Raw genomic sequence first — 23,605 nt, 5'->3', positions numbered from 1 at the left:
TCTTCAGCATCCAGATGTCGGCCATACGAGACTTCATTGTAGCAAAGTTAACTGTTCTTTCAAATAAGAATCTTCCAATCAGCACCACATTATTCGCTGTTGGAGCACATTCATGAACCGGAGCAGGGAACACAAACGGTTCATCCTCCTCCTCAGCAAGTGATAAGTCGGCAAAATGTTGCTCCATTGCTAGCTAGTGCAGTCGATAATCAACCCTCCACAAACTCGAAATAAAACAACCGTGCAGTCCAAAGAAGCTCACAAATAATGACTACCGATCAGGAGACAGGCGAGAGGGGCGGCTAGCAATACACGATGATGGCAGTCGAAATAATAGATGCAAAAACGGATAGGAAAACCAATTGATAGATGAGGAAAACCCTAACTCCCACGAGAAGGAGAATAAACACTAGCTCCCACGAGGAGGTGTAAATAGCCCTTTAGTTGTAAATCGATCAATCAAAATAATTAATTCCTTTAAAAAATCAAATTAAATAATTTAAAATAATTTGTATTTTATATGTAGAAAATGTAACATAAGAATTTCAAGACTTTAGTCCAAGCCAAGTAGGGAAGGCCCTATGACCCATATCCAACAATTCGATCCACTAAACTGTTAATGGGCCATATCCATATGGATCCAATTGACCCGTAAACAACAATCATTATTCAAACGACCATTTAGGGTTTCCGGCTAGATTCCCGCTCTCGCGCTTGCTCCACCTTCCTCGGAGAGATGGAAGCAACTGCTGTTACTACTCCGGTCAAGGTAATTAAAACCGAATACAATAGTAATAAATTGTATGCCGTATTACTGTTAGTAGCACAATCAGAGCTTCAGAATATTTGTTGAGGATTGAAGTGATTACTTCCTTTAATTTTTAAAGCTAGCGACTAGATTGCGGCACAAGCAATTAATCCTTCAAAATGGTTACAATTCCACGGAATTTGATTATTTTGATACTAAACTCCTATGTCAAGTTATCATTTGCGTTGCAATTAATTGGATTGTGACTGTTGCAGATAATTTTGGGATCATCTTCGATTGCACGGAGAAAAATATTAGCTGAGATGGGATACGAGTTCACAGTGACTGTAACTACTTTCTTCCTTGTTTTTGCTTCCGATCAGACGCCTAAGAATTACTTATTTATACCTGAAGGTGAGATTCCATTCTTTTATAGTCTGCAGATATTGATGAAAAATGCATTCGCAAGGAAAAGCCAGAAGAGTTGGTAATGGCTCTTGCTGAGGCTAAGGTAATGCCTCTTTAATTATATTACATATGAACATTTTCTGAGTCTAATTTTCATATGATTTCTAGTTGTTACTTTGAAGCCTTAAGAAAAAGAGACTCAGGTGCTTTAATTTGGATAGAATTCTTGCTATATGACATGAATATTGAGGCATTTTACCTTATAACTTATGGTTACTCAATCTTCGCTGTCAATTATTCGTTTGGTTTTGTTTCTTGACTTCAATTATGGAGTGAGAATTTTCTTAAAGCGTCATTGATTAACAGAGTGTGAACTGCATGTCCGCATCTCAGGCTAATGCAATCATAGATAAGCTACAGGCTGATAATAATCAAGAGAAGGATGCTGAATTTACTATTTTGATAGCAGCGGATACAGTATGTCTTGTTCCTTGTTTCATTGACAATGATGCTTCTGGTAGTAAATAAGATGTGTCAAGCGTACACTCCTCTAAATTTATAATGCCATTTATGGTTAGAGGATACATTGTCTTCTGTTAATAGAAAACTATTTTGCTGTAGCTAAGCTCCCTCATTGTATGGTTTGAAGTTTGGTAAATAAGATGGTGCATACTGGAATCATCAATATAGGCCTGTGTTTTGTTTGTTAATTTGCTGAATCATACTTGTAGTTAAAACCAAGAATGAAGTTTGTGTTTCTACTTCGAACTTCTGCTCCATGCTTAATTTCATGATTTTGTTATTGTTGCCGCTCTTCTAATTACTAGTATAACTTTGTAATAGTGTCATTTATATTTCTATTATTATCCTCAGTTTTGTTGACTTTTGGTTATCTATTGAACTTTGACTCTGGTCCTTAACTTAAGTGGTGAACACTTCTTCTCAGGCTGAAGCCATCCTGCAAAGGCTTCCAGCGCATGACCACGTAAAGGATGCTCAACCAGCATTGCTAATTACTTGTGATCAAGTATAAGTCCAGTCCTATGATACACTTATCCCTAATTTACTCATTTGTATCTGTAGTTGTTTACATATAATTCAAGATTGTCAAGGAAAGTCCTTTCATTTGGTAGTTTATGCATTTTTTCTCAATCCTAGGCACTCACAAACACTAATCAAATCCAACAGATAGGAAAAACATGGTTATAGATGATGATGGTTAGTGGTTAAATGTGTGAACAGATTGGATGCTTAGTTTTTGCAAATTTGTGAGAAAATTGTGTAATGTCTTGAGTGGTCAACGTAGTTCTTTTCATAGGAGGGAATACATTCATTTTCATAGGACTTTCTTCCCATATGCAGCATGTATCTTCAACCATAAATGGCATCTGGTAACGAGTAGTGTACTTGTAAATGAAGTTTCCAAAATTACCCTCCTATGGAGAATTATTTGTTTGTTTATTCCTTAATGAGTTACTGAACAATCTGAAGGTGGTGGTCTATGAAGGTGCAGTCAGGGAAAAGCCATCGAGTGAGGAAGAAGCACGAGCATTTATGAAAGGTTTTTGCTTCATTTTTTTCTTACTCTTGTTGTTTGCACTTAAATTGCTTTAGCAATCTAACAATATTAAAAGCAGGTTATTCTGGTGGGCATGCTGCAACTGTTAGTTCTGTTCTTGTTACAAATCTTAAGACTGGATTCAGTAAAGTAGAATATGACAGAGTGGAGGTAGAATTTACTTCTACTCTTTCTGATCTTTTCCCTTCATAGTTGAGTTGTTTTACTCTTAAAAGCATCTTAATGATGAAATGAAAATGTTTGAAAACTTCTAATATTATTGGGTTCCGTTATAATATATTTTCCATATAAATATCATGAAGTTTTATAATATATATAAATTTGCTGTGTCCCTGTCATACCCATGTCTCATATTTTTTTTAAATACCATTTACTGAACCTGTACCGTAGAAGTACCCATGTTGGTGTTTCCTAGAGTTTAACTCATAGCATTGCAAAAATGTTTAGAATGCAGATAGGAATTTAAATTTTCTGTTTTCAATTAAAGGAATATCATTTTATCTTAAGGAAGCATTCTGCTTACCTCTTAATCAGGGTTGATTAAATTACATTGTTGCTCTACTTTCTTTTTCTGGAGCAAGGATATATTGTTTCTTGGTTGACCGTCAAATCCCTGCTTTTGTTATCTAACTAGAGCAGAAGCCCTTCCCTAGGGCCTGATAGAAAGCCCCTGAAAATAAAGTTGGGGCCACTTAACTTCTGATTTTATGGCCCAAACTCCATGAAACTGGAATTTTGACTCTTAAGGAAACAAAAGAAAGGAAAAATTGCAAACTGACTTGTGCATCATCATGTCAAAATTCACATGAGAGGGTCCTTAGTGTTATCAATCATTGGAGTTAGGGGGGTATAATTTTATGCATGATCATATGTGTTTGACAAATTTCTCAAGGAATGGCTGCTAAATATTGTGCTTTGCACAAAGTTTACATCTTTTATTTTATTCCTTTTGGGAATGTCTTTGAGCCTGCTAGTGTATTCTATATAAGTTGATCTTTTTGAATTTAAGTCACCGTTATTATTTTCCTAATTGTGAATATTAAGGCAACCTTAGGTCTGATATTAGTTTCTAATGCCTTGCAGATCTATTTCCATGAAATACCAGACGAAGTCATTGATAAGCTGGTAAAGTTTTTGTTTTGTTGAGTTGGACATGTTACTTTTGCATTATATTGAAGGAAATAATGGAGTTTTATTTTGCTTTCTTGGTGGCATAGATTGAAGAAGGACTTGTGCTCAGAGTTGCTGGGGGCCTCATAATAGAGCACCCCTTAATAGTGCCCTACGTTAAAGAAGTGGTTGGTTTTCTAACCCTATAAAACACATAATGCCATTATCATATACAAATGCACATTGCTCAGGGTACATAAATTGGAGTCATTCAAGGACAAGCAAGTTGCATGGTGTCTTAAAGCTTGTCCTTAAAAATATTCTTTACTTACTGCTTTAAGCCTATAGGTATTCCATGTGAACCCCTGTTACTGTCAGGTTGGTGCCAGTGGCCCACCCCAAATCGATTATTTTTTTCCCTATTAACGTGGTTTTTAATTTAGGAGGCACTTTGGTCGGGCAATTGACTAATTTGTTATTTGTTATGTGAACATATGTGTACATTCCATTCATGCCCTCGACATTAGCCTTACTTTTCTTTATGATCCCTAAACTTTAAAATCGAATATAAAAGTATTGAACTTTTCTCTTTATTAAAATAAAAGTTTCTAATGAAGGTAACGGCTTTAAAATAACCATTGACGACATGAACTAAAGTTGTTTAGAAAGTTTTCGATTTCAGATCATTTGCTGAGCTCTCTCGCGATAATCATTTTCTTTCTTCTAACTAAATAATGCCATAATGACCTCAAAACCAAAAAGTTTAGGAATCAAAACTGCGAATATCATTTTTATCAACTTTACAATGGAAGGTTGGTTAAAAGTTAAGAAACTTTTATGTTAGTAAAAGGTAAAGCTTATGGACGTATACATCCGATATTGAAGTTTAGGGGCTATAGAAAAAGTACGGCAAAGCTGAGGGACTAGGGGTATAATTCATCCATGAGCATATTGATAGATGGCATATTGTGCAGGTAGGGACAACTGATAGTGTGATGGGACTCCCCAAAGCTCTCACTGAAAAATTATTGAGGGAGGCTCTTTAGCTGCTTCAACTATTCTTTATGGTATGGTCCAATAAGCATCCTTGTTTTCCTCACTCACTCACTCACTCACTACTCTCCTATGCCTAAGTTGCTAGCTATGAAATTGATTGATTAATCATTTATTGAAGCTCTTTTATTAGTTGATAAACTATGCTTAGATTATAGTTAATCTGTGTATCAAAATATGCGTATATAGCTATTTGCCTATAATGTTTATAATGGCATCTGGTAAACAGCTAAGAGATAAGGTGCAAATTCATATGGTGTTATTGGAGAGAGCGGATTTAATCTACATTTATAAAATAATATAATCTTAAACCTATCGTTTATTAGACGGTGAAATTTTAAGCCTCATTAATGAATGACAATTTTTATTTGCATATGCAATTTCATGTTCTAACTATCTTCTAACTTTAGCATTCAGGCCATCTAAAAAGGTTTGGAATTGCATATCTTTTGTCAATGAAAAATTTGATCTTTTGTTTGAAATTGTATGTCTAATAAACGTTAAGTTTAAGATTGTGTTGTTTTGTACACGAGGCTAAATTTACTCTCCTAATAATCACTTACCTACTTTGTACTTTATCACAATTAAAAGTAGGATAAGATACAGTAGTTTTCACTTGGTCGTGAGCGTTGGACGACCTAAACTTATTAGAATTTTAGGGTGGAGATTAGAATCATCATAAGGCTTAGATATATAATTACTGGAATTAGACAAAGGGAAATAATTTATATTGAAGTTATTTTTCACAAAACAAATGGATTCTTTTAAAATATAAAAGATGAAAAATTGTAGGTTAATCAACATAAAAAATATATAAAGAAAGTGAGAAAAATATTTTATTTTTTTCAAACAGTTTTTTTTTTCCTATTAATTGGTGTTGACAATCACTGAAATATTTTCTAATAAAAAATTTCACTTATATAATATTTTTTAAAACACAAGCAAACCATCCATGATCACAACTAATTTTTTCGTTTTAACTTTTAGAGATGCGGAGTGGAAATTTTCTTCCATGCGGCTGGAAATTTGTTGTAAGTTTCCCTAGGATATGATGAGCTAGAGCTATCCCCATCCACCGTCCTATGTAATTTAAATTTACATTTGATACTTATGAGATAATTTAAAACTCAGTTAAAATTATATGGGTGATTTCATTGGTTTCTAACATTTCCATTGTGATAGCTTTACCTTTTGCATTTGAAGAGTTTTGTTAACATATACATATTTTATGTATGTTATACACATATCAAACTAAGTATATATTCATTAAATGAGCATAGCTGAATGTGTACCTCTAATTTCCAAAGTGAGTTTGATATTTATGTTGCTTTCTAAAAGCTGAGTGTGTATCACTAAATATTACTCACTTTACAAGAACAGTGAATGTGTTATCCTTTGATAAGTTATTCTTTTAATTTTTGCGTAAAAAAAACTTTTGTACATTTATGACATCATCAAGTAACCTTGAATTAATGTATGTTTGATCTCATGTTGGAGGATGAGGAGAATGGTGGAATTACTGTGCCCGATGAAGATCTCAGTGTTAATCATCTTGATCTTTGTTAGTAAGTTTTTGTCAGATAAATCTGTGGATTTTCAGACTACGAAAGACCTTATGGCTGCTCTTTGGAAACCAGGAAAGGGTGTCTACATTCGCCAAATAAATTCCAATTTATTTGTATTTCAGTTGTTTCGTGAAATTAATGTTGGAAGACTTAATGAGTATATGGTCCTTGGTCTTTTGACAATAAAATTTTGCTTGTCAGACGCTTGGAGACTAAAGATGTCTCCAAATAGATCCCTCCGTTTTATGCTAATATTTGGGTTCAAGCACATAATCTACCAAGTGGTTTTATATCGGAGCGAGTGGCAATTGTTATTGGTAATCACACGGGGACGTTTGTCTTTTAAAACCATAATAATTTTCAAGGTGTTTGGTGAGAGTTCATGCGCACTCGTATTGAGATGTATGAAGGTGAGGCATTGCCAGTTGGTTGGGTGGATGAGCGTTTAGACATGAATGGCTATGGCTTCTTGGCTAGATATGTTCCCCTAGGCTCTGGTAAAGGTAGTTAATTATTATTTTGATCATCTCCTTCAATTTTTCACCCTCCAGTAGAGGAATACGAGAGTTTGGGTTTGAAATTTCAGATTTGAGAATCTTTAGCTAAGTGATTCTAATTAGCCAGTGGTGGTTGAGGAGGTTTAGATTGGAAGTTCAAAGTAAGATATAGAATTACAAAGTAAGATATAGAATTACAGTGTTGATCTAGCAGATTGGGGTGATAATTTTTTAAAGCAAATTAAGGAGGTTGAGGATGTGAAGCGGGTTCTGGTCTAGCTTAAAGTGCAAAGGATGCTAGAGGTATGGCTAATTTTGCGGCACACTAGAAGAGATATTTCGAGCTTATGGGTAGGATGGATGTTTACTGGAAACAACGAGCTATGGCTCATTGGTTGAAGAGCGGTGATGCCAACACAGTTTTTCCATTCTTATGCTTTAGCGGAAAGAACATGAATAAACTGGAGAGAATTAGAGATGGGGAAGGAGATTGGCATGGTTGGGAGGGATCTCTTCTTCCTGATGTTATGGTTAGTTACTTCTCTGAGCTATTTCATTTAGCTAATTCTTTTTCAATGAAAGTTTTAGAATGAATCAGCCATGTTATCACCGAAGACCAGAATGAGGCATTGATGGGGGAAGTTTTAGCTGATTAAGTTAAGGATGCAGTTTTTAGTATGCATCCAGATAAACCCTCGGGCTTTGATAGTGTGAATCTGACGTTCTATTGTTATTTTTGGTCTCTACTGGGAGGGGATGTTGTCAAGTTTTGTCAAGATTTTGTCGTTACAGATGTCCTGCCATAAGGTCTAAACAACACAAATATCGTCCTTATTCTAAAAACGGAATTACCTGATATCATTATCTAATGTGTTATACAAGGTTTTAGCGATTTTTTTTGCTAATCAATTGAAATTGTTGTTCGGGGGTATGATTTCAGAGTCTCGAAGCGCTTTCATTCCAAGATGGCTTATCACCGATAACATTCTCATTGCGTTTGAAATGACTCACTTTTTAAAACGGAGAACACAAAGAAGACCAAATACAAATGCCATTAACATTAACATGTCCAAGGCATGTGACCATTTAGAATGGAGATTTATCAAGGATATCCTTAGTATGTTTGGATTTAGAGAACAGTGGGTGATTTTAGTGATGAATTGCATTTCATCTATCAGGTACCATATTGTAGTTAAAGGTTTAGAGCTTGGACCGATTCATCCGTTTCGAGGAATCGGGTAAGGGGCTTAGTGTGCTAATGGGCCATTTGTCCCATTACCTTTTCATTATGTGTGCTAAAGGGCTCAGAGCTCTGATCAGAGCTAATGAGCGAATATCTCTATAGCATGGGTGTAGAATTGCTCCTGGTGCGCCTTCCATTAGTCATTTGTTTTTCACAGATGACGGTTGCCTGTTTTAAAATCCATTTTGGAAGAATGTCAAGTTGTTCAAGACGTTTTAAATGAATATAAGCTTGCTTTTGGTTAGGTTGTAAATTTTTAGAAATCAGTTGTGATGTTTGGCAGCGATGTGGATCATCATCATTATTATCAAATAAATAGGACGATGTTACTGTTGATTGATGGATAGAACCATCATCATTATTACCAAATAAATAGGACAATGTTACTGTTGATTGTGCAATGGTGGTGAAAGGAGAACCAAACCTCCATCCTGATGAGGGTTGCAGTGATGAAGCGGAAGCTGTAGCGACATTATACTCAGTACCAAAGTCAGACGGCTGCTGGGGAAGGGGACTCGACAAGGCCGGACCAGAATTGGCTCGTGATACCATGTTGAATGTTGTGGAAATTAGCAATAAAGAGAGAAAGAGGAATCAGTGAGTTTAGAGAGAGAGAGACATATATTGAGTGATTAAATGTATTCTCTTAATTAGGGTTTCTATGGATGAGATGTATTTATATTACAGTAAGTATAATCCTAATACATTACTGAGACTAAGAATACAAGTAGAACTCTATAAGTATAATTCATAATTATCCTGAAGATAATTGAAGTTATTATCTCTATGAATACTGGTAATTATCTTAAAGATAATAAGAGTTATTATCTCTAGTAGATACAATCTTATCTTGTTATACAAGCTGGAATGGTTCCTCACTTTCAATATTACAATCTCATTATTAATATTTATCCCACAATGATATAATTTTAACCCTTATTAATATAATATAATTTTTCCATACCATTTTAAACAAGTGACCATACAACCACTAATCATTTAGCTAATTGTTTACTTTATCCCGAGTAATTAATTACGAATTAAGGATCAAAATGATCCTTGAAGTTACCAGATAAGATAAAATCAACTTAACTTAAATCGAAATTTATGTATCAAATTAGTCTCAAAATTAGTAAAACTTGACAAATTAGCTCAAAATTGACAAAGTCAGATCTCTATAACTTAACTATTGTTTGATGTTATAGTTTATTATTTGAAAAACATTTATTCTTTGCTATCGGAAAAAATGTACTTTTTATTTACAAAAGACAAATAATAGTTTTCTAACCAAACACATCTAAAACTCTTAAGGTATTAAAATTGATTTTTTTTATGCTAATTTATCCATTTTTATCAATTTCCAAGTTTAAATTCAATTTGTGCTAAATTGATGACCTAATTTTATGAACTTTTTTGAATTAATAACTGAGAGTTGACCTTTGACAAGTGGCAATTAGCAACTTAGACAGAGTGGCCCAAGTCTAGTATCTAGTATCTACCACTAGGCTTGTCCACGCAAGCACCTTTTACGCGCGTTCGCACGAGTATATTCCAACTCCCAATATTCCTAACACGTGGCCAGTTGTCCACGTCATTATAACAGTTATTTAACCGTCTCAAATATATATATATGCATCAAATTTTTCAACTCAAACTCGCACTCTGTTTCCCCCTTTTTTTCTCTCCCTATTAATCCGCTCTTTTTCTTCACATAGCTGCAAACTCAAGTCTCCGGTCCGTTCATCCACCGGAAATATTCATGGATTCCACCGGCGCTGGCGAGATTCGGATCCAACAATCTCGACGACTTCCAGATTTCTTACAGAGTGTGAATCTCAAGTACGTAAAACTAGGCTACCACTATCTAATCTCTAATTTATTCACCTTATGTTTCATTCCTTTGATTATAGTAACCTCAATCGAGGCTTCTCAAATGAATCTCGACGATCTCCGTCACTTGTGGCTTCATCTCCAGTACAATCTCTTCACCATCATTATCGGCTCTGCTATTCTGGTTTTCCTTCTTACTGTTTATTTAATGGCCCGACGTAGGCCCGTTTATTTAGTCGATTACGCTTGCTATCGCGCTCCGGATAATCTCAAGGCTCCATTTCACCGGTTTATGGAGCACTCGAGGCTTACCGGAGATTTCGATGAGTCTTCGTTGGAGTTCCAGAGGAAGATTCTGGAGCGGTCTGGGTTGGGGGAAGAAACTTATGCTCCCGAAGCTATGCATTCCCTTCCTCCTCGGCCCTCGATGGCCGCCGCTAGGGAAGAAGCTGAGCAGGTTATGTATGGGGCTTTAGATAATTTATTTGCTAATACGAATGTGAACCCTAAGAATATTGGAATTCTTGTTGTGAATTGTAGTTTATTTAATCCAACTCCATCGCTTTCTGCTATGATTGTGAATAAGTATAAATTGAGGGGTAACATTAGGAGTTACAATTTGGGAGGGATGGGTTGTAGTGCTGGTGTTATTGCTGTTGATCTTGCTAAGGATTTATTGCAAATTCATAGGAATACTTATGCTGTTGTTGTAAGTACTGAGAATATAACTCAGAATTGGTACTTTGGGAATAAGAAATCTATGTTGATTCCGAATTGCTTGTTTCGAGTTGGGGGTTCTGCAGTTTTGCTTTCTAATAAATCTGGGGATAGAAGGAGGGCTAAATACAAGCTTGTTCATGTTGTGAGAACTCATTGTGGGGCAGATGATAAGGCCTTTCGTTGTGTGTATCAAGAACAGGATGATGCAGGGAAAACAGGCGTTTCCCTATCGAAAGATTTGATGGCAATTGCTGGTGAGGCTTTGAAGGCTAACATTACTACTTTAGGTCCTTTGGTTCTTCCAGTTAGTGAACAGCTTCTGTTCTTTGCAACTCTTGTTGTTAAGAAGTTTTTCAATAAGAAAATGAAGCCTTACATTCCTGATTTCAAGTTAGCATTTGAGCATTTTTGTATACATGCTGGAGGGAGAGCTGTAATTGATGAGTTAGAGAAGAACTTGCAGCTTATGCCTATACATGTAGAGGCATCAAGGATGACTCTTCATCGATTCGGGAACACATCATCCAGCTCGATATGGTACGAATTGGCCTACATTGAGGCAAAAAGGCGAATGCGGAAGGGCAACCGCGTATGGCAGATTGCATTTGGAAGCGGATTCAAATGCAACAGTGCTGTCTGGGAGGCTCTTCAGAATGTTAAGCCATCTCCTTATGGTCCTTGGGAAGATTGCATAGATAAGTATCCTGTTACCTTAGTTGCTTAAGGTAACATGACTGAACATCATATAAATGTTATTGTATTGTATTGAATTGCTCATCATAATGTCCATTAGGAGTCTAATTAACTGTTCTTTTTTATTTGGTTAAGTATGGCTGTGAAGATATAGTTTTTCTTTTTAATTAACTGTGTGCATTAGCAATTATATCTTCATTTCATATTCCATGATTACTTGCACTCAGAAAGCTTTCCTGAATTGTTATTTGAGGTTCTCATGTTTGCAATGAGCTCAATTTACCAAATTCAGTAATGCCAATATATTAGTACATAATATGGTCTGATTTTTCTTCTTTGATGTTTTTAAAACTCTTGTCACATAGTGAAAATTCTCCTTGTCTAAATAGATATGTCCTCTAGATCTGTCCAGTTTAGGAAATTTCTTAATGGTAGGTTTTTGTTGGTTAATTTGACTTTTAATGATAAATTGACAGGCGTTTCCTTCTTTTTGTAGCAATTAGTTATTCCTTTTTTTTCTTTTCACAAGTTGTCAAAAGTTTATAGCTTTTATATATATATAATGAAATGAGTAAAGTTCTTTTTAGGTGAATTTATATTCACAGCAAACTCTTGTTATGAATTTATATTCACAGCAAACTCTTGTAATAACAAGAGGCTTAATGTATAAGCCTGTGTGATTATATAATTGATCAAATATTCAATAATCAAGCTTTTAATCAGTTATAATATAAAGTTTTTTTTTCATTACATGTAAAAATATCACGTCCTAATCTTTCATGCAAAAAAAAATATAGGATACCATTTTTATAAATTACTTCATTAATTGGTTGCTTACACATCTGGGATTCCTATGTAATACTGAAGCCATCAGATTCACATGAGGGAAGAAAAAATTTGATAGCGTAAGTTTGGGATTTTTTCAAGTAAAATGTGAATCCTATGTTTATTGAAAATAATAAAAAATCTTTATAAAAAAAAATAATAATAATAAAAAATGTGAATCCTATGAATTCGGAGGTATAATCATAATCTGATCCATCTTATCCAAGCACTGCATCTTGGTCAATCCTTTGTTTGGGTCACATCTATTACCAAGAGTCAATGACCTTCTAGAGATGTAATTAAATAAATAAGAATAAGATATCAAAATAGTTTAAGGTTTTTAGAAAATATCTAATTTAGCTCACTTATAAAATATTACATTTTTAATTTCAATTATATCAAATACGATTAATTAATTAAAAATTTCACTAATAAAAAAGGATCTTGGTGGTGTTAATCAGTTTACACCTAAGCCTTAGCCTACCAACATTAGATCTTGGGTTTTAGGTGAAGGGGGTTCTTACAAAAAGTGTGTCAATTTCTGTTAATCAAGCATTTAATTGGATAAAAAAAAAGTAAAATTATAAAATTTGGTTAAATGCTAGACTCATTTACATATTTAGCCAATTTACTGAACCTACTACATATATTTAGACTATATTAGTTTGACTTTCCTAAAATACTTTTACCTTTTCATCTTCTCATTTCCCCTTTCTGGTTACGCGAATGGTTGCTATTCCCCAAATGATTCTCAGATCTTTAATCTTTCTCTCTTCCTTTAAATTTCGCGAAATCTGCATCATTTCTCCACATCACCATGTATTTTTCTTCTTTCTCTCTTCATCTTCCTAATCCTAGAAAACGAAGTCATGGTTCTTCATCTTCCTGCTTGTTCCTTGGTTTCTTTCTTTTGTGACCATCGAAGAAATGGTTATTCTACGTTATTTTCATCATTTTTTCCAGTTTATCTTATTGTTATTGTCGATTTTAAGGGTGAAAATGCGCTAAATATGTAAGTATCTACTGTTTTCTCTGAGTTTTTCCAAAAAATCACTTCGCGTACTCGATGATTTCACGAAGATCTGCGATGAGAAAGAGTCTGAAATGTGATGATCTAATTAACGAATCGATTATTTCGCGAAGTCTGCGAGTAGGAAAGTTCATGATTTTTCACTCACAGATTTCACGAAATCATCGATATGCGACGTAGATCGTCACGTTTCAGACCTCGCAGACTTCGCGAAAGCATCGATTCGCGAAGTAAAATCATCTTCCCTGCACATTTATATTCGCATGCTTCGCGAAGTCAAATCGTCCTTTTTTCTGCCTAACATGATTAAATTTTTCTGAAAGTGGTTGAATACATAACATCCCTTTCTGAAAGGCGGCGTACTGGGTGAAGGGGAAAATTTCCCTCAAGATTGACCACATTTACTTTAAAATGATTGGCTAGGAGATGTTGTGTCAATCTTGGTGCGCACCATGAGAACCGTCCATCTCAAAAGGTCTGGACTTCCATTTATCATCCCAAAAAGTCTGGACTTCCAGTACAGGGAAAAATTCCTAAGCAGATTCGTCATGTTCACTTTTAAGTGATTTGTTAGGAGTTTATTGTGGCAATCTTGTTGTAAATTTTGATAATGTTATGATTTTAATGTTAGAATCCCTTGTTGTTTTGCCTTTTTTGTTATATACTACTTCACGAATTTTATTAAAAACACGTCCAGATTTCGCATATGCGGATTAAAATCATCAACTAAACCAAACATTAGCTTCGCATACTTTGCGAAATCATCGATTCACGAAGTCGGACGGGAGGGAGACAGCTGCGCCGTAAAATTACAAACATATTGAGGGTATTTTAGGAAAGTCACTCAAACATAGTCTAGATATATAGTATATTGAGTAAATAGGTTAAATACGTAAATGGGTCTTCCATTTGACCCAATTTTATAATTTCCCTTAAAAAAATTGAGGTATTTTTATAAAGAGAAATTTTGAGACTATTATAATACTTTATATCCAATAAATTATGTTGTATGATATTGAAAATTATATATGTAATGGAGCAACTTAGCAGCCGTAATATTAAAGTTAGAATCGTCATGGAAATTTGACAAATTCCAAGATGAAAGTAAGCTCTTTTTAATCATATTGCAATGCCTCCTATACATATAGTCATATAGTGTGTTCAACGCATGATTATAATTTGAATTTTTTTAATTTTTTTCTGGTGTTGGATGATTTATTTAATCATTACATCCGGAAGAGTATTATATATATTGATATTGATATTGAATAAAGGGGCTTCTTGAGTACCAATATCAACAACCATAATTGACCGCACGTTCAACTTCTAATTTTTATAATGTTTTAATTTAGTGAAAATTATAAAATTGGTTGGAATGAGAGATTCATTTATCTATCTAGACTATGATTATGTTTAGCAAATAGCTGTTAGCTGATTACCTTTTTGGTTACTGATTGCGTAAATTTGTTTGGTAAAACTTAGCTGATTGTTAATAACTGTTTGTATAAAATGACAAATAAGGACATGGTAAAGTTTTTATTTGGGGTTAGATGGTAGTAAATATGAGTAAAAATGTTATTCAAAAGAGATGAAGCAATAAACTAATTGAAAAAGCTCTTAAAATGAGTTTTTTCAAAATTAGTTTTTTGGACCCAATAAATTCTTTCAAACATCTCTCCACCAAATATCACTATTAGAGATTTGACTAGTCAAAACCTCTAAATTGGATCAAACCTCTAATTTTGCCCCAAAAATCTCTTTACCAAACAGAACCATTATATATTTGTGACTTTTTCAAAATACCCCAAACATTTCATCTTCCCCCTTCTTATCTATCGGTTTCATATCCCCCTTCATGTCTATCGTTTCATTTTCACGTTCTTTTATATCGTGCAAATCACTAAGAATTTCTTCATCATCTAGTCTCTTCTTCCTCTCTTTGTTTTTATGAAAGCATGGTTCTTCATCTTCTTGTTTCTTTTTCGTCTCTTGGTTTCTTTCTTCTTGTGTGAATCAAATGCATCGTTATTCGACGTTCTTCTGTGTTTATCATATGTTTATTATAAATATATACTGTTTCATCTTCCTCTTTTTCCAGAAAATGGTTTCACAAAATGAGTTTGCGTCACATTTTGTGAAGTCTACAAAGAGAAATACACCTAAAAAAGAATGATTTTGCTTCGTAGAAAGCGAATTTACGAAGCGTGCGAAGCAAAATCATCATTTTTTAGCTTTTTTTTCATTTCACAGGCTTCGCATATTCGTTTTCTACGAAGCAAAATCATTCATTTTCAGGTGTATTTCTCTTTGCAGATTCGCTTTCTGCAAAGTAAAACTCACTCTTTTCCAGGTGTCTTTTTCTTCGCAGATTCACTCTCTACGAAGCATTTCTTTCATTATTTCCTAAAATGACTTAGTTTTTGTAAAGGTTGAATACAAAAGCATCAATCACAGTGATCCGCTTATCTTGAATACAAAGACATCAATCACAGTGAGTGGTGATTGAAATGTGATGAAGATGGTGAAGACCAAGACATCAAATTCAAGTATCCGTTTAGCTTGAATACAAAGACATCAATCACAGTGGGAAGGGTGATTGGGGTGTTCTAGTTCCTTTTCTTATGAACTTCCTCCCAAAGGCTATTAATTTTGTATGACGCTGCCGATTTTTCTTGCTTTTGTAAAGCCTGGAAGCACTCCAATGTTATGATCATTGTTTAGGGTTTGAATTATTGTTGCAATCTTGTTGTAAATTTTGATAATGTTATGATTTTAATGAATAATTATTGTTGCAATCTTGTTGTTATGATTTTAATGTTATATATCACTTCGTATTTTTCGCAAACTGCGAAGCCTACGAAGGTAAATACTACTTCAGTACATGATTTTGCTTCCCAATTTGTGAAAACTGCGAAGCAAAAGTCATTCTGCGTAGTTGTATTTACCTTCGCAGGATTCGCAATTTGTAAAAAATGCGAAGTAAAATCATGTACTCTGGAAAGATTATCCCAGGAAAACATACAAAATAATAATAAAACGGTGTGCCAAGTTCCAAGAAGAAAGATTTTACGTATACATGAGTCGATCATTAAAAACGGAGTGCCAAGTTCTCAAACTAAGAAAGAATCAAAGAGAGAAACGAAGAGAGAAAGAAGAAAGAGTAATAAATTTTTAAGTAATTATATATATATATATATATAAAGTATTTTGGGAAAGTTACAAATAAATAGTCTAGATAGGTAATGGTTTGGGTAATTGGTCTAAATATATAAATGGATCATCCATTTGATCCAGTTTTATAATTTTCCCTACTAATAATAATAATAATAAAGTTATAAAAAAATAGTAATAATAATAAGTGTTTTGGTTTGGTACCAACTTATTTATTTGTATTACTTTTTATTTTTTAACAAACTTTTGATTTGGATATATAAAAAACCACAAATAATACGGAAAAACAAATCATAATAATGTATATAATTATGGGACGATGTTTCGATTCCATCAGAAAACCCATAGATTTGGTTCCACCAGGAATTACCATGGCTGGGATTAAAAAAAAGGATGAAAATAGCAAAAACTACATTTTATTTAATGCGAGCTCATATCTTAAAATGAGAATCCCAAATGGATTCTCATTTCATAAAATTCGAACTCATATCATAAAATGAAAACTTAAAATGGATTCTCAATTCATAAAATACGAACCAAAATGATAATTTGTGAATAATAAAAAAAATCCTTACTTTCTCTACCTCAAAATTATACACTAAAGTCGAAATTACCGCTCACCAGAATTAGCTTAACATGTAGGTATACGGGTTGAAAGTGGAGAAATTCTGGCATAATTCAACGATTTGGGAAGTTGGGGAGATAGGAAGTTGAAGAGTCTAAAGGTATATAAGGGTTGAAAGTGTCTATTTGGTAGCATATATTGAAATATGTCTAAAAATGTAAATGGACTTCTACTAAGGTCTAATTTTATAGATTACCCCTATTTATTTTTACTTTACTTAGAAACATGATGCGCAAATTTAAAACGATTGACATTTAATTTTTTTACACGGCCTAGCTCCCCGACGATTAGGTACTAATTCCGCCACTGTATATAATTATTTAGATGCCTCCTCAATTGTAAAGCCTTTTTAGCAAGCATACTTATATAGGTTTGTTGAATCACATGTAATTTAGGGGTGTTTGGTTACTCCTTTTTATGCTTATGTTTGTCTTTTTACTTCAAAATGGAGAGTTTTATGTGTTTGGTTAAGAAACTCATGTTTGCCTTTTATACCTGAAAATTAGCCTTTTACAAAAGCAGGAATCCATGTTTTTTGAAAAAACAGTCTTTTCCAACAGCAAATCGTAACAACAGAAAACAACAGAAACAACAAACATTAAGTAAAACAAACGTGTCAAACACCCTCTTAATATATTTGATTTCTAACTTTTATGCAATTGTTTTGCGGACAGGGACAAATTCTGTCAATTTAATCCTGATTTTTTTTTATAATCTAATTTAATCCTGATTTTGATTTCTAAACTATTGTCCAATTTCTTAATTTCAGTAATTAAACTTTAGTTTTTTTTTTGGTAGAGAAAGGAAAAAAAAACCAACAAACAAGAAAACCTAACCCAGGATCAACCTAGGAATGCTGACCCCAATCCTATCCTCAAATAGCAGAGACGAGAGAAAGATGGGAGGATCAGAAAGGGTAGAAACACCTAACATCCCCTCATGCCCAGCTTCCGCCAAGCGATCCGCAACCCGGTTCTGTTCCCTGTAGATGTGGTTGAACTTCAAGAACTCGAAGGAAGGGAGAAGCCTTAAAATGGCTTTGATAAGATTATGGCTTTTAAGACAAATAGCCTGGTTATCTGAAATCCTGTTGATTGCCTCCAAGTTATCAGATTCCACAGATAACCTCCTAACCCCCAGGCTAATAGCGAGCTTGATACCTGAAAGGATACCCCAAAGTTCCGCCGAAAAGGAAGAACCCAACCCTAGGTTATGGGTGAAACCGGCCAGTCAGGCGCCACCCGCATCACGAAGAACACCTCCGGCAGCAATCTTGCCATTGCTAAGGCAGGAACCATCCGTATTCAGCTTCACTACCCCTTCTCTAGGTTTACTCCATCCAACAAGATGGACCTCTCTTTTCTGGGTAGCTCTAACCAGGGGATCCCCTTTGAAGCTCTCAGTAATAATAGAAAGCTTTTTCGAGAAGAAATCAAGTAAATCAGGAATAAGGACAGTTTTATCAGCAAAGATCTCCTCGTTCCCCCACTTCCAAATTTGGTGACAGATGATAGCAAAGAAAATATCACCATGTTCCATGTTGGCCAATAACTTCCCACTAGCTCCCTCAGAGAACCAGTCAACCTCAGAATGAGCCATAAAGGAAGGGAGAGAGTGGTGAGGGAGAACCTTATTCCACACCTCTTTACTCTTGGGGCAATCCCTCAGAGCATGGCACAAGGTTTCAACATGGCCTCTACATCTAATGTAGGCCCCTGAATCCGCCAAGTGCCGTCTGTGTCTATCCGAGTTAGTGAGCAACCTGTTCTTGACTCCCAGCCAAAGGAAACTCCTAATACGGTAAGGGATTTTAAGGGCCCAAATAGATTTCCAAATATCCGAGGGAGGATCGGCCCTGTTAGGGGTAAAGGCTTCATAGGCCGATTTACAAGAATAAGCGCCATTGTTGGTCAGGGCCCAGCAATGCCTGTCCTTATCTTCCTCTTGATTACTAATCTTGACTCTTCTAATTTTAAGGAGGGTCTCCAGGTTAAAGAAGGTATCAAACTTTGACCAGATCCAGTCGCCCTCCGAGTTCACCACATCGGCAATTTTCCAGCAACGGATGTAACTAGGGGGGAGGAGCTACACACTTCTATAAGCGGCTTGTCACCTATCCAAGTGTCAAACCAGAAACTGATGGACTGACCATTTCCCACCTCCAGGCCAACCCCCGTGCAGAACTCAACAAACATAGCGCTAAGCCCTTTCCAGAGGAAGGAACAACTGACAAAGAGAGGAAGGGCATTGCCACATTCTCTAGAGAAGTTTCATCAAAAGGACTTTGTTATTGTCTTTTGCTTGTCTGATGCCAAGACCCCCCCTGCTTTTCGGCTGGCAGACCTCCTTCCAAGGGACCAGGTGAACCTTTCTCCCATCCCCAGCCTCTCCCCAAAGGAAACGCCGGTTGATCTTATCAAGCTCGTTGAGAACCGGCTCAGGGAGTCTACAGGCTTGCATAATATGATTCGGAGCCGCACAGTTGATAGACTGGATTAAAGTAAGATGGCCTGCAAGGGAAAGAGAATTGGCTTTCCAACTAGCACACAAACCGTTAGTTTTATCCAGAGTATCTTTAAAAGAGGCTTTAGAGACTCTGTCGCTATGAAGAGGAACCCCAAGATACTTTCCCAAAGACTGAGTAAGGGGAATACCGGAGAGATCACTAAGCCTTCTGCACATGCCATTGTCCATGTTCTTAGAGCAAAGCATTCAAGACTTCTGGATATTAATCTTCTGGCCAGACGCAGTACAGAAGCAATTAAGGATATCCATCACCACACTAATTTGCTCCTCAGTACCCTCAACGAACAACATCACATCATCAGCGAAGAACAAGTGGGTAATAGGAGGACAATGCTTATTGATGGAAACAGGGTGGAGAAATCCCTTGCTCACAGCCTCTTGGATCAGGTGCGACAATCTTTCCATAGCAACAACAAACAGGAAAGGGCTCATAGGATCTCCTTGGCGAATTCCCCTGGAGGGGGAGAACTCATCCGACATATCTCCATTAATCATAACCTGGAAAACAGGAGAGGAAATGCAATTCTCAATTAACTTCCTCCAGTTCTCCGGGATACCAGCTTTAAACAGACTATCCAGAAGAAAGCTCCAGTTCAAGCGATCATAGGCTTTCTCCAGGTCCAGTTTGAGAGCCACAATCCCTTTCCTACCTTTCTTCATCTTCATGGAGTGGACCATCTCCTGGGCAATAACAACATTATCCATCATTTGCCTGCCCGGAACAAAACTCCCTTGATTCTGGCTAATAATATCCGGGAGGATCCACCGGATTCTATTAGCCACAATCTTAGTGATAGCTTTATAAAGCACATTGCAAAGACTGAAAGGCCTCATCTGAAGAAAGGAGGAAGGCTTATCAACTTTCGAGATCAGAACTAGGAGGGTTTTATTAACCAGCCTAATATCATTGGAACCACCAAAAACACCTAACACAAAGTTGTAAATGCCTTCCTTCACAGTATCCCAGTGTTTATGGTAGAAACTAGCAGGGATGCCACCGATCCCAGGAGCCTTAGTAGAACCGATACTGGAGAAAGCCAGATCAATTTCTTTCAGGTCAATAGGCTGGAAAGCTTCCTTCATAACTTCCTCCCCCAACCTAGGAAAGGAGATCCCAGAGTGGGCACTCATCAAGACCACCGCTTCCTCTTTAAAGAGGTCTTTGTAGAAATCGAGGGCAAGCCGCCGAATATCTTCTTCCTCAAAAGTCCAAACACCATTGGAATCTTTAATGGCATCGATCATATTCCTCTGTCTCCTGATAATCGTTGAGAGGTGGAAGAACCTGGTATTCCGGTCCCCATCCTTTATCCAAGCCTTCCTAGATTTCTGGAACCAAAGAAGCTCTTCCTGTCTAAGAACAGCTTCCAACTCGTTTTGGAGAGATCTGAGATGGCAGTTCAGACTATGGTCAAAGCGGACCTCCAAACAACGTTGAATGCCTTCCATCCTTCTCAAAAGCTTGTTCTTCCTTCTGATAATATGGCCAAAGATGTTTTTATTCCATCCTTCCACATTCCTCCTGAACCCCTCAGCAGCACGGAGAACATCAGAGTGTGGATGCCAATTATCTTTGACAAAATTCTTAAACTCAGGATGGGAATCCCAAGCAACAAGATACCTGAAAGGTCTATTCCCTTTAAGCCGATTGCATTTAACCGGCTTAACAAGGATAGGATAATGGTCAGAATGACGGAAAGGGAGATTAAGCACATTTACCTCAGGGAATCTATAGATTGCAGTAACATTAGCGTACACCTTGTCCAAACGAACAAACACGCTATTCCTTTTCCAGGTAAACTTGTGACCAGCGGCCCCCAGGTCCGAAAGCCCGCATAAATCCATACTCTGCTTGTGATTAAGGCACCAGTTAACATAATGATTACCCCTTCCTCTTTGGTCACTCATAAGGGCAATGTCATTAAAGTCCCCTGCCACCATCCAAGCATCCCTCATGCTAGTACTAATAGAATACAGGATCTCCCACAGCCTTCTCCGGTTAGACAACACTGGATCGGCATACACAAAGGTGACAAAGAAAGGAATGTTACCAGGGCAACAAACCTTACAATGGATGAATTGTCTGTCCATACTGATAATGTCAATATTAACTTGACCTGGCTTCTAAAAGAGCCAAATCCCCCCAGCCCGACCAGTAGCCTCCGATCTGACACAACTCCAGTTTTTGAACTTTCTAACCACTTCATCTGCTTTGGAACCACTGACCTTGGTTTCCAGAAGAGCAAAACAAGAGGGATTAAATTGCTTAATAAGATCATTAACATGGATGCGGGTAGCCTTGCTTGTCGCCCCTCTAACATTCCAAACAAAGAAGTCCATCAGAAAGGAAGACTACTGATACGAGACCAAACCCTAGATCAGGTATTTACTCGGGGCTCCGAAGAGCCTAGAAGAGGTACCTGAAGGCCCCCTTTTATCCCAAGAATCCAACATATTATGGTTCTTTCTAGGTTTAGCTTTGGTTTCTTTATATTTAACTTATTGATTCCCATAGCCTTTCTAATAGGAACATCAACAAGAGGATTCAAACTACTAACCTCCTTGTTCAACACTTTCCCTGTATAGGGGATAGTCTGGAGGCTCCCTTTGGCATCAGCTTTAGAAACAAAAAGGGGGTTAATATAGTCACCTAGAATGGAGGCAGGCTCGGCCGATTCCAGACCTGGCATACTTAACTCCATATGCCCAATAGCAGGATCCACATCCTGTCCCTCCTCCATAGACAAGACCCCGAACCTTGACCCTGAGCCAGCAGCTGAGACCTCACCAGCACCACCACCCATTTTGCTATCAGGAACCCTGTCCTTTGTCTCAGAAGCAATATGGAGAGAGGTCATCTCTTTGTTGATATCTGTAGAATGACTCCTAATAACATTAGCATGTGGCTTCCTTCTATTCGACCTTTTGGCAAGCATCCATGGGCCAAAATTCCTTCCATCACCTTGATTATCTACAACTCTACTTATGGTAGGAGCTTCCCTCTCCTCCACCACCTTCCTCTTTTGTGGGCATCCATCATAGGTATGGCCAAACATGCCACATTCATAGCAGATATTGTGTAGGCCTTCATATTCAATGTGAAAGACTTTATTCTGAACACAGAATTTGGACAGAAGAGGCTTAGCGAGATCAATGTCAATACAAACCCTGGCAAACTTGCCCCTTACTGCCCCAACGGTAGTTTTATCAACATGGTGGACCTTCCCAACCAGGCCACCAATCTTATTCAAGAACCTTTCATTGTAGTATTCAATAGGAAGACCTGGGAATCTAACCCAGGTAAGGATCTTGTTCACAGAGCAATCATGAGGATTGAAATTTGGGACCCATGGCCTCAAAGCCAACACATGATTGGAGATAATGTAAGGTCCTCCATTAACAACAGCGTTGAAATCCTCAGCTCTTGTAAATTTGATTACATAATAATCATTTTCAAGGTCTGTAATGGTAACTTTTCCCTTCTTTGCCCATTGAGCCTGAATCCTCTGGGCAAAGTAATTGAAACTAATCCTTTTGCCAAGGACCGTGACTATTAAGGCTAACTTCCACTTTGATCTAAGGAATCGCTTATCATCAGAGGACAGACGGATCACCGGGCACAACGGATCATCAAGATCTCCATCTTCAGCATCAGAGTCAGAGAAAAGATCCTCAGACCCATCCTTGATAGAATCATCCTCCAGCATAGGTTCCTCCTCAACAACCCCTAACACCTTATCTCTCCAGGATACTTTCCCTATATCATTTTCCACATTAATATTATTTACCATATCAACCGGTTTACAAGAAACTGGATTAGATTTAGGGATTAATGTATTTAGGTCCACAGCCCCTTGGGTCAAAGGAACGGTCCCCAGGATCAAACCCGCCTCACAAACAGCCCTAGGTCCTTGGACAGCAGCCAACAAAACTGGCTGGTCAACAGCCCCGGACGGAAGCACCGTACCCGCGGCACCCCCCA

The 23,605-nt window shown here is 36.6% G+C and overlaps 2 protein-coding genes across 7 annotated transcripts; both read left to right on the top strand.

Moving 5' to 3' along the window:
* Nucleotides 1-633: 633 nt before the first annotated feature.
* On the top strand, nt 634-8,905 carry LOC136200854 (uncharacterized). 6 transcript variants are annotated; one of them, XM_065991333.1, is made up of 11 exons: nt 634-769; nt 1,024-1,095; nt 1,185-1,259; nt 1,523-1,633; nt 2,103-2,183; nt 2,648-2,717; nt 2,794-2,885; nt 3,819-3,860; nt 3,953-4,033; nt 4,820-4,912; nt 6,396-8,905. In XM_065991333.1, the coding sequence occupies exons 1-10, from the start codon at nt 737-739 to the stop codon at nt 4,889-4,891; spliced, it is 729 nt and encodes a 242-aa protein (XP_065847405.1). In that variant the 5' UTR covers nt 634-736; the 3' UTR covers nt 4,892-4,912; nt 6,396-8,905. The 6 variants fall into 6 exon arrangements, with proteins under 6 accessions (XP_065847405.1, XP_065847406.1, XP_065847404.1 ...); XM_065991334.1 differs by lacking the exon at nt 6,396-8,905 and adding an exon at nt 5,886-6,169 and having other exon boundaries at nt 1,550-1,633; XM_065991332.1 differs by lacking the exon at nt 6,396-8,905 and adding an exon at nt 5,886-6,169.
* Nucleotides 8,906-9,863: 958 nt separating this feature from the next.
* Nucleotides 9,864-11,636, top strand: LOC136200853 (3-ketoacyl-CoA synthase 4). Its single transcript, XM_065991331.1, has 2 exons — nt 9,864-10,042; nt 10,114-11,636. The coding sequence occupies exon 2, from the start codon at nt 10,137-10,139 to the stop codon at nt 11,475-11,477; it is 1,341 nt and encodes a 446-aa protein (XP_065847403.1). The 5' UTR covers nt 9,864-10,042; nt 10,114-10,136; the 3' UTR covers nt 11,478-11,636.
* Nucleotides 11,637-23,605: the final 11,969 nt, after the last annotated feature.

This window comes from Euphorbia lathyris, chromosome 7 (assembly GCF_963576675.1).
Source record: "Euphorbia lathyris chromosome 7, ddEupLath1.1, whole genome shotgun sequence".
NCBI lineage: Eukaryota > Viridiplantae > Streptophyta > Magnoliopsida > Malpighiales > Euphorbiaceae > Euphorbia > Euphorbia lathyris.
Note: the sequence above shows the minus strand (reverse complement) of the source record. Positions and strands in the feature narration are given on the sequence as shown.